Raw genomic sequence first — 14,624 nt, 5'->3', positions numbered from 1 at the left:
TTCCCAGGAGAAGTCCTCTCGGGGGGTGCACTATATGGAAGCCCCTCCTACGACGTGCGTTCAAGGGGTATTTTAAAAACCCCTTATCTGTGAATTTTGAGCTAATAAAACTACCCCTTTTTCTTTATAGACTTACGGGTTTTTTTCCAAAGTACAATTAAAATACCCCTCTTGTAATTGTATTTCTGTAAATTTACCCAATATTTTGGATTAAAAAAACCCCACCTAATGATCGCACGTGGTAGACTTACATTTTTTGAGGTGCACCCCCCGAGAAGTCCTTCAACCCCAAAGAGGCCAAACAGTCATCCCTATCAGAGAAGCTCAGTTTAATACACTCTGTTTTGTGAGGGGCAATTTTGGAGCCTTACACAGCACAGAAGTTGTCATACATTTGCATCAATCCCTTGATAGATTCTTCACTGCACTGCACTATGTTGCAATTGTCATCTGCAAAGAGTTGGGTGGAGAAGGGTTGACCTTGGGGCAGCATCAGAGGCTTCAAGGTACCCTTCTGAATCAGTTTGTCTACATTTCTCAACAGAGGGTCAGTTGCTAGGGCAAAGAGCAGGGGGGCCAATGGGCACCCTTGTCTCACAGATCTTGCTAGTTGAAAGCCATCAGACACATAATCATTGATCTGAATCTGTGCACGTTCATTGCTAAAAAGTGTCTTGACCATTCAAAGAAACTGTATGCCAAAGCCCATTTTCTCCACAACTGCTAGTAGGTATTCCCAGCCTACCCTGTCATAAGCCTTCTCTAAGTCCATATTGATCATTACATGTTCAACCCCTTGATCAGAAGCCCACTCCATGGCTGTGATTTCATTTAGGATGGCTTCATGGATACTCCTCCCCTGAACAAACCCAAACTGCATAGGGTGAACTACTCTAGCCACAGTGGCTTTAATCCTGTATGCCATGGCTTTAGCCATAACCTTGTAAATTGTGTTGAGCATGGTCAAGGGCCTGTAGTTTTTTATCTCCAACCTGTCACCTCCCTTGGGTATCAGCTTGATCAGCCCTATGTTAATCTGTAACTATAGACCCATCTGGGCCTCTGACTGCAGCTATAAGCTCATTGTCCTTCTTGGCTCTAAGTGTTTTGAAAAATACCCTAGATGGAGTGTCCCGTGTTTTGAGCCAATACAAGCCTGTCTGTACTCTTGCTGCATCTGCCCTTTCCATTTCAATGGCCTTAGCTTTATCCTCAAGGGTGTGGAGCAGTGTGTTGAGAATGGAATCATCTGAGTTGTGACCACAAGCAAGTCTTATCTTCTCAAGTGCAGTCTCTAGCCCCATTGAGTCTGCTCTCCTTTTCTTGGCTCTTCTCTTGCCTGTCTTTTTGGCTAGGTTGATTACTGCCTCCATCCCTTTCTGCCATCTGACAATGGGGTTTGGAACACGAGATACTACTTGCAACCAAGCTTTTTCCATCTCCTCACAGAAGGCTACATCCTTCAAGAATGAAACATTGAACTTAAAGGGGGGGGTTCTTTACTGACTTTCCTATCTATTTTACATACTGGAGTGTGGTCAGAAACTGTGTGGTAGTGTAGCAGCTTCCCCTTAATTTCATGATGGGTCCAGGACCCTTGCTCAGAGAGGTACACTCTATCCAATCTTCTTGCAATGAGTCTCTACAGGGTGTGCCTATTGTTCCATGTTGGGAGCATGCATGGTTCACAACCTTTCAATTCTGCAGCATCTCTGATGTCAAACTTTTTGGCCCAATTATCCCACTGGGGGATGGAGCATCAACTGCTGGTTCAAAGTTCCAGTCACCTGCAAAGCAAATGGGGACATCCTAGTCCAGCTGGTAAAGCAAATCCCACACCAGTCTTCACTCTCGTTCAGAGTTGGGTGCATACACATTAATGAGACCAATCACTTCACCTTCCACATGGACCTTACATGCAATCATTCTACCACAGGAGGGGGGCCTGATTACCTCCTCAACTCTATGTCTCCTATTCACTAGTGTCATACAGCCCCCAGTACCTCTATCTGAGGTGCTTACCATACATTCAAACTGCTTCATGTTAAACGACATGGAGCCTGTCTTCGTTTCCTGTAGGAACAAAAAATCAGGTTTCTCTTGACTGAGCAAGTGCCTGACATAGCCTTGCCTGGCTGGGCTACACATACCCCTTACATTCCAGGAGATTAGTTTTAAGGGTCTTGAGTACATATTATCCATCAGCAAGATTGATAGTGGTATATACCTCATCCTCTTGACTATCCAAGAGTACAACAAACTCCCTAGACCTATTCCTAGCTGCCTTTTTAATGCTACCCTTGAGCCTGATTCTATTGGTGATGTCATGAAGGGCTTTGCCTGTGCTGCTACTGCCTACCTTAGTGGTTGTTTTCCTTTGCTTGGCTTGTTGCCAGCCATCATTGTGCTGCTTCTCCACCACCTACTTGTCCTGGTGATTTGTAGTAGGGGGAGCTTGGGGGGTGACTTTACCCTTGCCTTTGTCTTGAGGAGCTGCTGGAGGAGGGACTTGAGAGCTCCCTTCTTTAGATTGCACCTACAAAAGGGCCTGTGCTGGTCAGGTTTTTGCTGAGCCTGAGGTGGGACCTTGGGGTTCCCTGGGTGAGTTGTCTGCTCTGGACATTCCCTTGCAAAGTGGCCTTGCCCTCTACATTTGTAACAAGAGTCTGGGAAGGCTTGGAATTTGACTACAATATCCACTTTATGATCACCCAATGTGAACTGTACCACATCTGGAACCTCAACCCTTCTGTCCTAGAGAACACATGCCCTCTTAGCTGACTTACTTTCACGCATGCCTTCCTTATGAGTGTACAAGAACTTCCGCAGAGCTCCTGCCATGACTTTGACTTGGTCCCACAAGTAGTATGGCAGCTCAGGGAACTCAATCCATACAGGGCATTGGTATCGAAGCATCTCTTCTGGTTTGATGGAGGGGGCCCATGGCACAATATACACCAGGTTGCCTTTAAAAGCTGCAACTGTCCCAAGCACATAATCCCTCTGGGCTTCAGTCTCCATAATGGCCTGGAAGAAACCTTTGCCTGCAAAGTGTGACTTACTTAGTCTAGCCCTGCCCCCATACACCTCTGCAAACCATCTTCTGAACTCATCCTCAGAAGGTGGTTTCCCCATAAAATACATGTATACCCCACACGACATTGCTTTATGCAGCCCTGTAATTGCCTTCCCCATAGACAGTTCCACCTTGGTCTGGAAGACCTTCTTGCCTTCCCCATTCTTGGCAGATAGCTTGTCCATGTCCTGAGCCATCTCTTGATACCCAGGAGGCTTGGGTCTCCTCAGAGATATCCCCATACTGCAGCTTTTGCATAAGTCTGCTCCATATTACTGAAGGCCTGATCTAGACATGATCTCTTCCTGCTTGGCGCCTACCCACCCACGCTGTCCAGGGGACCGTCCCCGAAGCACGCCCTTACAACTGAACTGTCGATCTCCACCTGTACCTCTGCGTTCGTCAAGAAGTCCCGGTTCCCTACTCTCTGCTTGCATACTTGGCAGCATATCCAAAAATACTGCCCACAGATAGATCTTTGAACATACTCGCGTATATACCCACACATCCAGAGCCGCACACTGATAGCCATGAAGATAGTCGCGCCAAGTCTGTCTCTCTCTCTCTCACCCTATGCTACAGTGCCCTATGCGAGAGTTCCTATGATGAGCTTAGGATCACTTGTTATGCTTCCCACCATTTTGTACTCTTTTCTTTGTCACTCCCCATCCCCACCACTACCTCATAGCTGTACAGCACCCTGTCATGCACCATTAACTAATTTGTAATATTAGGTACCTTTTCATTCCATTTATTTTGTAATCACAGATGCACTGTAACCATCTGACAGAACTGTTGTAACTTTTGGTCTCATAGGTCTTTTAGGCCTCTTGAAGACTTCAATATAGCTTTTTTTCTTTCTCTCTCTATGTCTCTCTTGTTCCTTTTACTTTGTGCTGGTATATATGTAGCTATGGGGCTCTTCTCTTGTGGTGGTATGATGAACACTTTTTGGTTGTCGGATGGTCAGATAAAAGGCTCTATGTGCACACTACATCTCTCTCTCTCTCTCTCTCTCTCTCTCTCTCTCTCTCTCTCTCTCTCTCTCTCTCTCCACATAGTAGGCCACCTTGAATATAGCTTCAGCTTGTTAAAAGTCTTAAATTTGTCATAGTGTAAGTCTTGGATTGTGTTTTAAGGTCTAATTCACAATCTGAATACTTCATCTTGTTAAAAGTTGTAGATTTGCAATAGTGTCAGTCTGCTATTGTTTCTAAATGTGTGTGTTTGTGTTTGTGTTGGAACTTTTGGTGCTAAAACAGTGGCTGGATGAAATTATGTGGCATGTGCGTGAGTGGATTTGCAATAGTGTCAGTCTGCTATTGTTTCTAAATGTGTGTGTTTGTGTTTGTGTTGGAACTTTTGGATGAAATTATGTGGCATGTGCGTGAGTGGCTCATTTTGGTGAGCACTGGTTATAGTGAGATGGCCAGATGGAAAGTTGCATGTGCACACTACATCTCTCTCTCTCTCTCTCTCTCTCTCTCTCTCTCTCCACATGGTAGGCTAGTGTGAATATTTCACCTTGTTTAAAAAGATTGTGTTTTCTTAAATGTTGGCATTAGAAAGAAACTTACACACGTGAGCAATGGGCATGGGATACCCTTTATCCCACAAAGTCGGGGCAAGAACAATCACGTAGCCACCCCATCCTTGGGTTTTGACACTGAAACACCTTATCAATTGAGCTAAGGCCCGATGATAAAAAAATTGTGTTTTTAAATTCAATGCACAGTATTGCTAAAAGTCTTTAAGTAGTTTTCAAGAGAAAGAAAGGATAGGCATTCAACCTCATAGGAAGGCATCACACACTGAGTCTTTTGTTGATTTTGTCCGATCCTAGAAGAATCTTTAGCTTTTTGTCAAACAAATAAACCATAGTATAATGATAATAATTCCACAAAAAACTGTTCATATACTATATTCTAATTAGAAGGACTTCATTATAACGAGTCAAGCACGAGAGTTGATGCTAATAACAAGTCAGTCCATATATATTTGTGGCACACAGGAAAAGAACGATATATAGGAAAAGAACGATATATATGCATATATATATATATATGTATCTATATATAGAGTGTCCAATGTAACAAGATCCGTCCACTCATTTTCAGTGGACGGGTCTTGTTACATTGGAGAAAATGAAGGTGCGTCGACGGAGAGCGAGAGATAGTTTAATGAAGACCAGGGACGGGTCAGAGCACGCACACCATAAATATAAACGGCTCAGCCAGTACCAAAATCTAACACACTAGAGTGTTTAGAATTGCTTATACAGAGTGTAATTAATTGCTGCTGCCCGTAGATTAACTTCTCTCGTTCGTCTCAGGAGGATTTTGATTGTCATGGCAGAGCAGACATGTTTGAGGTCAGTGTGGGCGACTCTGTTCGCTGCTGCGTCCACGTTCGGCGTCTTTGCAACCGCCAATTGTGGCTTGGCAGCCCTGATGGGCGACCCTGAAAATGCAGGCTTTGTGAAGCAGGTGACGAGCCACACCATGTTTGCCTTTGCAATGCCGCTTGTAGCAGTAAATCTTAGCATGTGGAATGCCTTCAAGGTGTGGGCAGTTAAGAGAGCTCTCCTGCAGGATACCAGGGACCAACTACAAGCGCTCCGCCTCCGCCACCCAAAGCTTGCCGTCGTTTCCATTCTCGCACTGTGCCCCATCTACATCCAGATCCCGGAAACAGAACCAGATGAGCTTGGTGAACATCTCGCACGGTACAAGCCTGTTACGGTCTCCGAATTAAAGAAGCTTTGCCCTCTGGAGCTGCGACCCAGCGCACCAGTGATCACTGATGGCACAACTATAGCTGCAAGCGACAACACAACGGATCAATGGATGTACTTACAGCTTCCTGAAACATGCAACGCCTATGAGCTCGAGGATGCAAAGGAACGATATGCCCTCTTGGCTTCGGGCCTGGCACCTGAGTACAGAGAGCTTCGTCATGTGCGTGCGAAAAATTCGTTTCGGAGTGTGATTACGGCCATGCAAGCATGCGGGTATGTGTTGAGCGTAATAGAGCGCCTGGTCCAGCATCTCGACATCAGTCCCGTAGAGGTCATCGTCATATATCTTAGCATCTTGGCCGCTGTGCAGCTGTCGATAGAGATGTATGCGTGTGGAAACTATCAACGACCTCTCCTCATTTGCCTCAAGCGTGATCAGCTCTTGCACTTTGTGACTACTCCCAGGAAAGATCTTCAGGCTTTTTTGACATGGAAGCCGAAATTCCTGTACGTCACATTTAGTATAGCATCGGGGCTCCTTATCGGCCCCCCTTCCATGTACTATTTCAAGCAGTATCTGCATGACTATCCTCTTTGTTCCCTCCCTGCCATTCCCTTCGTCCTTGCTCTTCTCCTTCATGGCTTCCTTCCAAAAACTTGTTCAATCGCGGATCCTAAACATGCCAATGTCCCCTTTTTATTGTGCACCAATTTCTTGTTTGTTTGTAGCATAATACTTGCAGTCATTGCCACCTTTGTAGATTGGAAAGTGTTTGAGGAGCCCACTGATAACAGCTTAGCCCAAATATTCCCACACTGGTCAAGCTAAAATTTCACTTCTACACATGTATTGACATGAGGAAGCCTTCTTACTATTCAAACCATGTGTTGTCCACCCACGTCTACATATTACATGTAATATATGTGTAAAGCCGAAAGCACTCACCCCTTTCGCATGTGCATACGATTCAATATGCCAATATGTACACTCATTCACGTGATTCAATATGCCAATATGTACACTCATTCACGTCTACATATTACATGTAATATATGTGTAAAGCCGAAAGCACTCACACCTTTCGCATGTGCATACGATTCAATATGCCAATATGTACACTCATTCACGTGAATAAATAAAAACCACGATGATGGGTCCTATACATACAAAATATGGGTGTCTCAAGTGTGAAAAGTATTGGTTTCTTGCAGTCATTGCCACCTTTGTAGATTGGAAAGTGTTTGAGGAGCCCACTGATAACAGCTTAGCCCAAATATTCCCACACTGGTCAAGCTAAAATTTCACTTTTACACATGTATTGACATGAGGAAGCCTTCGTACTATTCAAACCATGTGTTGTCCACCCACGTCTACATATTACATGTAATATATGTGTAAAGCCGAAAGCACTCACGTGTAATACATGTTATATTACTGATAACAGCTTAGCCCAAATATTCCCACACTGGTCAAGCTAAAATTTCACTTCTACACATGTATTGACATGAGGAAGCCTTCTTACTATTCAAACCATGTGTTGTCCACCCACGTCTACATATTACATGTAATATATGTGTAAAGCCGAAAGCACTCACCCCTTTCGCATGTGCAATATGCCAATATGTACACTCATTCACGTGATTCAATATGCCAATATGTACACTCATTCACGTCTACATATTACATGTAATATCTGTGTAAAGCCGAAAGCACTCACACCTTTCGCATGTGCATACGATTCAATATGCCAATATGTACACTCATTCACGTGAATAAATAAAAACCACGATGATGGGTCCTATACATACAAAATATGGGTGTCTCTCAAGTGTGAAAAGTATTGGTTTCTTTTGGTAATTTGACGTCAACTGCTATTCTCACATCTTCAAATGTCTATTTACTAACTGGATCAATTTGGATCACAAAAAACCATCTACAATCAATTGGGTCTTACTTGAAGATGACTTGCTTATAGTGCTCTAGTAGCACAAATGTGTCCCTTTGGTCGGTCCATATCTTTGTACGGTCTACTTGAAGAAATCCACTCTTGCCTTTGCGTAGAGCTACTTGTGTCCCTTGAGTTACCACTTTGAAGCATTTCAAATAAAAAATTAACATATCAAACTTTCTAAATCTAACCTTGATACTTTGTTGAATTGTTTCGCAATAATCAAGCATGCCTACTTCAATATTGCCATCATTTGCACTTAGATAACTTTCTTGTATGAAATTAGCCTTCACACTACAATCAAATGTTGTTTTATCAAGTTTCTCTACTCAAAAGTGACGTTCATGTGACCAAATTGCTCCAAACTTACGATACTGCAAGCACAAAAAGGTAAGTATCATTAGGCAAAATATGGACTCTCATTTTTGCCCCTCCTTAAGGATTTCCACGCCTCCTCTCTCTAGAAAAATGGGCTCATGGTGAAGTTTTTGCAAATCAACTCAAAAGTGAGTAGAGTTTAAACATTTGGAATCTACTCTTCGAGACCTTTCCAATTATATATAGCATGATAAGCAATTTTAAATATTCAAGAAGTCCCCAAATTGGTGATGACATGGCATGTAACATGTAACATGCCACATCATAACCAATTTGGTTGAGTCCTTATTTCCAATCATTCCTTCATCGGTGTACTTATGGCATCATTGGCAACCAGAACGCTCACCACCTGTTCACTCAGGGGCCTTCTCAATAGTTCCTAGCTCATAGTACCCGGCAATATAATCATTTAGAATCTCTGTTGAAGATCAGCAAGATCAACCAACAGATTCATATAAAAGAGCCATGGACTCATCCGTTGAGGACCAGCAAGGTCAATCAACCATATCCATGCCCGGTTTCAGAAAACAACTCTTACTCCTTGATTCAATATCTTCCATGATGTACGTGTGGGTATCTTTGACGACCCAGAGCCCGAGCACTGTATGGTCAGCACCCTCTAGGATCCTTTGCAAGTCACCTAGCGCTTCACTCATAGGCCACTTCCTTGGTCCCTCATCCACCGTACCGGAAGCTCACCATTTAAATCGAACCGAGGCTGGTCAAGACCTCGGCCGACCATGCTACGCGAGAAGTCCTCCGTTGACTCTCCATCAGCTGTTGCAACTTTATCAGTTAGGTCTCCACGACCTTAATCACAAGACGGTCAAAATGCTTCCCCAGTATTCTTGACATAAAACAGTCATTTACAAACAGGTCACAAATACAGTTTCTATAATGAACTCTCGTCTTTCCACATTATCCCTCATCAGTCCACATTACTTATTCAACATTCCATTCATATGTGTACTCATTCTCATCCAGTCACATCATTTTCCATCTCATCACATCAGATTCATTCACATCACATATCATTTATTCACATCCCAATTCACATGTCATCACATCTCATCCATTCACTCATATCGACGTCTCATCATTTCACATACACATTCGCATTCATTATTCCACATACACATCCACATTCGTACATCCATATCCATATATCCAATTCCACATCCGCATTCATACATATACATCCATATCCACATCCATACATCCACATCCACATTCATACATCCATATCCACATCCACATCCATACATTCATTTCCACATCTACATCCACATCCATACATCCATTTCCACATCCACATTCATACATCCATATCCACATCCACATTCATATATTCATTTCCACATCTACATCCACATCCATACATCCATTTTCACATCCACATTCATACATCCATATCCACATCCACATTCATACATCCACATCCACATTCCATATTTACATCCATACATCCACATTCATATATCCACATCTACATCCATATCCATACATCCATATCCACCTTCCACATTCATATATCCATATCCACATTCACATCCATACATCCATATCCACATCCATACATCCATATCCACATTCCACATTCATACATCCACATCCACGTTCACATCCATACATCCATATCCACATTCCACATTCATACATCCACATCCACATCCACATTCATACATCCACACATCCATTTTCACTTCCACATTTATACATCCACATCCACATCCTCATTAATACATCCATATCCACATTCACATTCACATTCACGTTCACAAACATCCTCATCCATTCATCCATTTACATTTATCTGATCCATCCATTTACATCTATCTAATTCCTATCACATCTCATCACATCTATTTATTGAATGTAAGAGAATTCTTTTTTTTAAATAAAGATTCTTTACGCATCTAACTGGGCATAAAGATAACTTTAGTAGTAATAAAACTTCTATAAAAATCCTTTTATGCATCTATTTAGGCATAAGTTTAATTTTAAGAAAAATAACACTTTCGAATTAAAAATAAACCTTTTATGCATTTTACTATGCATAAATTCCATTTTAATGAGAATAACACTTTCAAAATAAAAATAAATCTTTTATGCATTTTACTATGCATAAATTATTTTAACAAGAATAACACTTTCAAAATAAAAATAAATCTTTTATGCATCTAACTATGCATAAATTTAATTTCAATGAAAATAATACTTTCGAAATAAAAATAAATCTTTTATGCATCTTTCTATGCATAAAATCAATATTGATAAGAATAACTCTTTCTTGTCCTTGTTGAGCTACTCTTGTTCTCCAAACACATATTATTCACCTTCTTAGGGAATTTGGGCACCTACCTGTGTGTAATATGTAACACAATGTAAATTTTTATGGCTGCATCTCGCCAATTTAGCTAAACATTTAATTTTAACCCTAGGATTTTGGCTACAACTGGGGCTAGAAATTTAAATATGATCGCAAAAATTTGAATAATATGTAAGGTATATGTAATTGTTTATCCAAAATTATAAGTTTTTTCTAGAATACTTCTTGTGAATGAGTGAATCTATGTAAACCTTTAGAAATATTGCCTCTTCAAAATGAAAGATAACTACAATTAATTCATTAACTATTTTGACAAAATGAAAGATAACTACAATTAATTCATTAACTATTTTGACATTAACAATTTTTTAGAATGTCTTTCTGGTCATATATTTATTACAAAGTTTTTCTTGCATTAGACAAGTTTCCTCAAAATTTGACATTTTATTGTCAAGTTGAGCAAAAAAGCTTAAGGACTGCCCTTAAAAAAAATACAATGAATATGTTGCCACACCCACCAAGTGAAAAAAGATCATGTCATTGGTTCTTCCTTTCTAGGCATTAGTTGTGTGACCAAAGGCCCTCAGTGAGTTACATATACAATGGCAAAGTTCGCTTACATTAGATAAACTCTAGCGACTCCCTAACTTGGCGTTCCTTGCAAAATTCCTCTCCATAAAATTAGAGAGCGAACTGTTTTGGGAGTCGTTACATGTTTAAATGACTAGATAGCTGAAGAGATGTGTTTAGTTGACTTACAAAGTAAATTGAATAAATAACTACATGTTGAGCGAGAGAGAATTGATGAGACATCCATGAAAAATTTGTTGTAAATTACACATGATGTATGTAAGAAGAAACTTTCAATTGTAGTAAAATTTTTAGCAAGACTTGTTTGCACTTAAATTTGGTTCTTGTTTCATTAGCAAGTAGTAAAAAAATAATAAGAAACCCACCATTTGGGTGTTGTATTCAAATGACTCCTCCATTCCCCGGGGCCATTTTGACAATGAGGGGGTCCCCCACCAATGGAGACCTTAAACATCCCTACATCAATCTTTTAGAACCATGATGTAGGTTACGAGCAACATTCATGAAGCCGTAATCATGTTTCCACCCTACAACTTGGGTTGGGAAAGGGGCCTCTTTCCCTTCCATTTTTCCTATAGTATTCAACATCATGAGTTTCTACAGCAGCAGCGGACACACCATGTACCTAGCTAGGTGCAGTTTGGACAGGGGACTAGCGGCCCTAAGTGGGGACGTGGAAGTCCCCAGCTCCCAAGTGAGGCCAAGGATGCCAGTAATCTCCTACCCCAATCACACCTAGCTAGGTACATGGTGTCTCCCTGTAGAAGCTACGTCTAGTACATACAAGCATATGAATCAAACTCTTTTTAGTGATTGTTCTTTGGTGTTGTGGTGCCATGTGAGGCCCGTCTCTAACGTGTATTTGAGGTGTCAGTTGTGTTGGTTATGATGAAGCTTGCTTTATGTGTGTGTGTGCAAGGATTTACGTGTGTTTAGCGTATGTTTTTATGATCAATTCTCTCTCCCTCTCTCTCTCTCTCTCTCTCTCTCTCTCTACATCATGCTTATTGGCTAAGCCTATTAAGAGGGGGTCTCCCCTGTATGCGTGTGTCTAGTGTTTTGTGTGAGTAGCTTTGTGTGGTGATCAGTGCCTTCCTTCTGGTCTTGGTTGGGTTGTTTTGAGGATGTAGGAGGGTGCTATACAGGTATTTGGCATTGTTTTTGCCCTCCCTACAACAATTTTATGCATTAAAAAATAATTTGGCCTCTAGAGCAACTACAGCACCTTCTACAAAAGTACTACATGGTTAAAGTGATCTACATGACTAAGGGCAAGGTCAAATCTCTCATTATAGTGCCTTTTTTTCTCTCCTGGTCTCTCTCCCCCCTCCCCTCTTTCAATTACAATTGTTTCTCTCACCAAGGCATAACTCTCTCTTTAAATCCATGGATTCGGAGTTCTAGACTTGAGTTGGAGTCCAACCCAATCCTACAGGGCTTGGAGTGACTTTGCGGTTTAGTTGGATCGAATCCCCCAAAATAATCAGCCTAATTTTTCAAACTCATTGGGAGTGAGACCACTCTCTTACCCTTTGCACATGACATAGAATTTGTCCATCTGGCTATACTTGAATTAATAAAAAACTTTAAAACTATATTTTAAGGGTCTAAAACCCAACGGTCTCATGGGTTGCCGACCTGAAGTGCTTTACCTAAAGACCTTGCGATCGATGCCTTTTTGACTTCAGCTTCCAATCGGGCGTTGCCAGTTGCCATGCAATGGAGAGCTCCTTTTCAAGCCTGTTATGAGACTGTGAGCTTTACATTATCATTAAGCATTTATTGGCATTTTTGGATGCATAAGAAAAGTCGTCAAAGAAGCTGCTAGAGACTATTAACAAGGTTATTCATGAAGACATTGAAGCTGAGAAAATCAGTGCAACTTCGCAGACTCGACAAAGAACTGTTGTTGCTCCTGGCCTTCAAAGGATGAAAGAGGAAAGGAGAGCAGAATCGAAGCACTTTCTGAAAGAAAATCTACAGATTCGTCATATATATATGGCACAAAAACAAGTTTAGTCTATTGAACTCTGTAGCACTAGAGCATTAATGCCATTTTGGCCTTTCAAAGAATTAAATATAAAATTTGCTAGTGAAAGAAAAGCATGAAATTGGTGTTTTTGCCAATTTTGTGGAGGATATGTATGTAGTAGATAATATGCCACCGGTAGGACTTTTTGTATATCATGTGCAAGATGCCACTCCGTCCGGCAAAGTTCAGTCGGTCACTTTTTTACCAGATGGAGCCCACCGGTCAAAAACATGTGCATAGGCTTTCTCTCTCTTGCCCATCAAATAGTTGTTCCCACTACGTTAAAAACTTCTCTCTCTCTCTCCCCCAACAAAATGGCTAACCTTTCTATCACCCAAGTGTGGTAGATTGGTTAGCTCATGGAGTTGGCATTCAACAGGTCATGTGTTTGAATCCCTTATAGGATAGGAGGTAAAAAAGCTCTCTCTCTCTCCCTCATCACGCACTCTCACTCTCTCCCTCTCCCTCGCCCTCTCCCTCTCCCTCTCTCAAAGTGCGGAAGTACTTCGAAGGGTTTTCGAAAGTGCCCCTCCTGTTGCAAGCACAGAGCCCAATGAGGCAATGCATTCGATGGGGGCAAGGTGAGCGGAGAAGAGAGGCTGTAGCTGCCCCTTCTTCTTCTCCACTCTCCATCCCCATAGATACCTTTCATAAGACCCTGCTACAAGCTTCATTCGCAGGCCTGCCTCCAAGTAAGCTATCAAAGGCTTCGACACAAATGCAAACACAGACATGGGCACCTCATTCATCACACAGGAGCCGTAACCACACTCTCTTTCTACGGCTCTTCTGTGTACCCAGCCAACTTGCTTAGCGCTCCTGAAGATGGCATGGTGTGCTTGTGGGATACCGACTCTTGGGTCCTCTACAAAACCATGAAGGGTCACAAAAAGTGCGTCTCTGATCTCTCCATTCACCCCTCGGGTCGTCTGGCTGTGTCGGTTGGGGGCGCGATTCGCACCTCAACATGTATGACCTTCTCAAGCGCAGGAATTGCTTCACCTCCAAGCTCTCCTCTGAAGCTTCCTTCATCAGATTCTCCCCCCTTGACGGAAGCACATCAGACCTTGTCATGGAGAACTCTGTCGTCATCAAGCATAGTGATGATGGCCCCGCCCCCTGCATATCCTACCCCATGACAAGCGCGTTCTTTGTATGGCTCAAGAGGTGGTATGCTTTCTTGTTCATGTTCAAAGTTATTTTCTAGTTCTTATTCTTTGGTTTTTCAACTGTCTCGCTCTCTCTACCGACGTTAATAGTCCCCTCTCTCTCTCTCTCTCCCAACACGCATTCCACATCTTGACTTGTCTTTCATACACAGCATATTCAAGTGCCAACCGAGGCTTTTATTTGGGAAGTTGAGATGAAACTCATTCTTTCTCTAGGCTTTATAGGAAAATGCCCATGCAGATAGATTTAGGCATTGCAACAAAATACATTGTAGAGTTTTTTACGGTCTACATTTTGCTTCGACCACCCTTCCCTACGTCCCTCCTTTCCCACTCTCTCTCTCCCTTAAAAAGGAAAACATT

At 42.0% G+C, this 14,624-nt stretch overlaps 1 protein-coding gene and 1 pseudogene across 1 annotated transcript; both read left to right on the top strand.

Annotated features, from left to right (window-relative positions):
• The first annotated feature begins 5,352 nt into the window (after positions 1-5,352).
• LOC147611561 (uncharacterized) lies at positions 5,353-6,707 on the top strand. The gene has a single exon (XM_086784990.1). The coding sequence runs from the start codon at positions 5,425-5,427 to the stop codon at positions 6,640-6,642; it is 1,218 nt and encodes a 405-aa protein (XP_086641116.1). The 5' UTR covers positions 5,353-5,424; the 3' UTR covers positions 6,643-6,707.
• A 6,938-nt stretch (positions 6,708-13,645) lies between these two features.
• The window catches only part of LOC147611560 (uncharacterized), a 22,378-nt pseudogene continuing 21,399 nt past the window's right edge, over positions 13,646-14,624 (top strand).

This window comes from Cibotium barometz, chromosome 47, assembly GCF_041138505.1.
Source record: "Cibotium barometz isolate CiBa-2024 chromosome 47, ASM4113850v1, whole genome shotgun sequence".
NCBI lineage: Eukaryota > Viridiplantae > Streptophyta > Polypodiopsida > Cyatheales > Cibotiaceae > Cibotium > Cibotium barometz.
Note: the sequence above shows the minus strand (reverse complement) of the source record. Positions and strands in the feature narration are given on the sequence as shown.

Coding starts and splice junctions, on each gene's coding strand:
- LOC147611561 (XM_086784990.1), top strand. CDS start 5,425: ATGGCAGAGCAGACATGTTTGAGGTCAGTGTGGGCGACTCTGTTCGCT.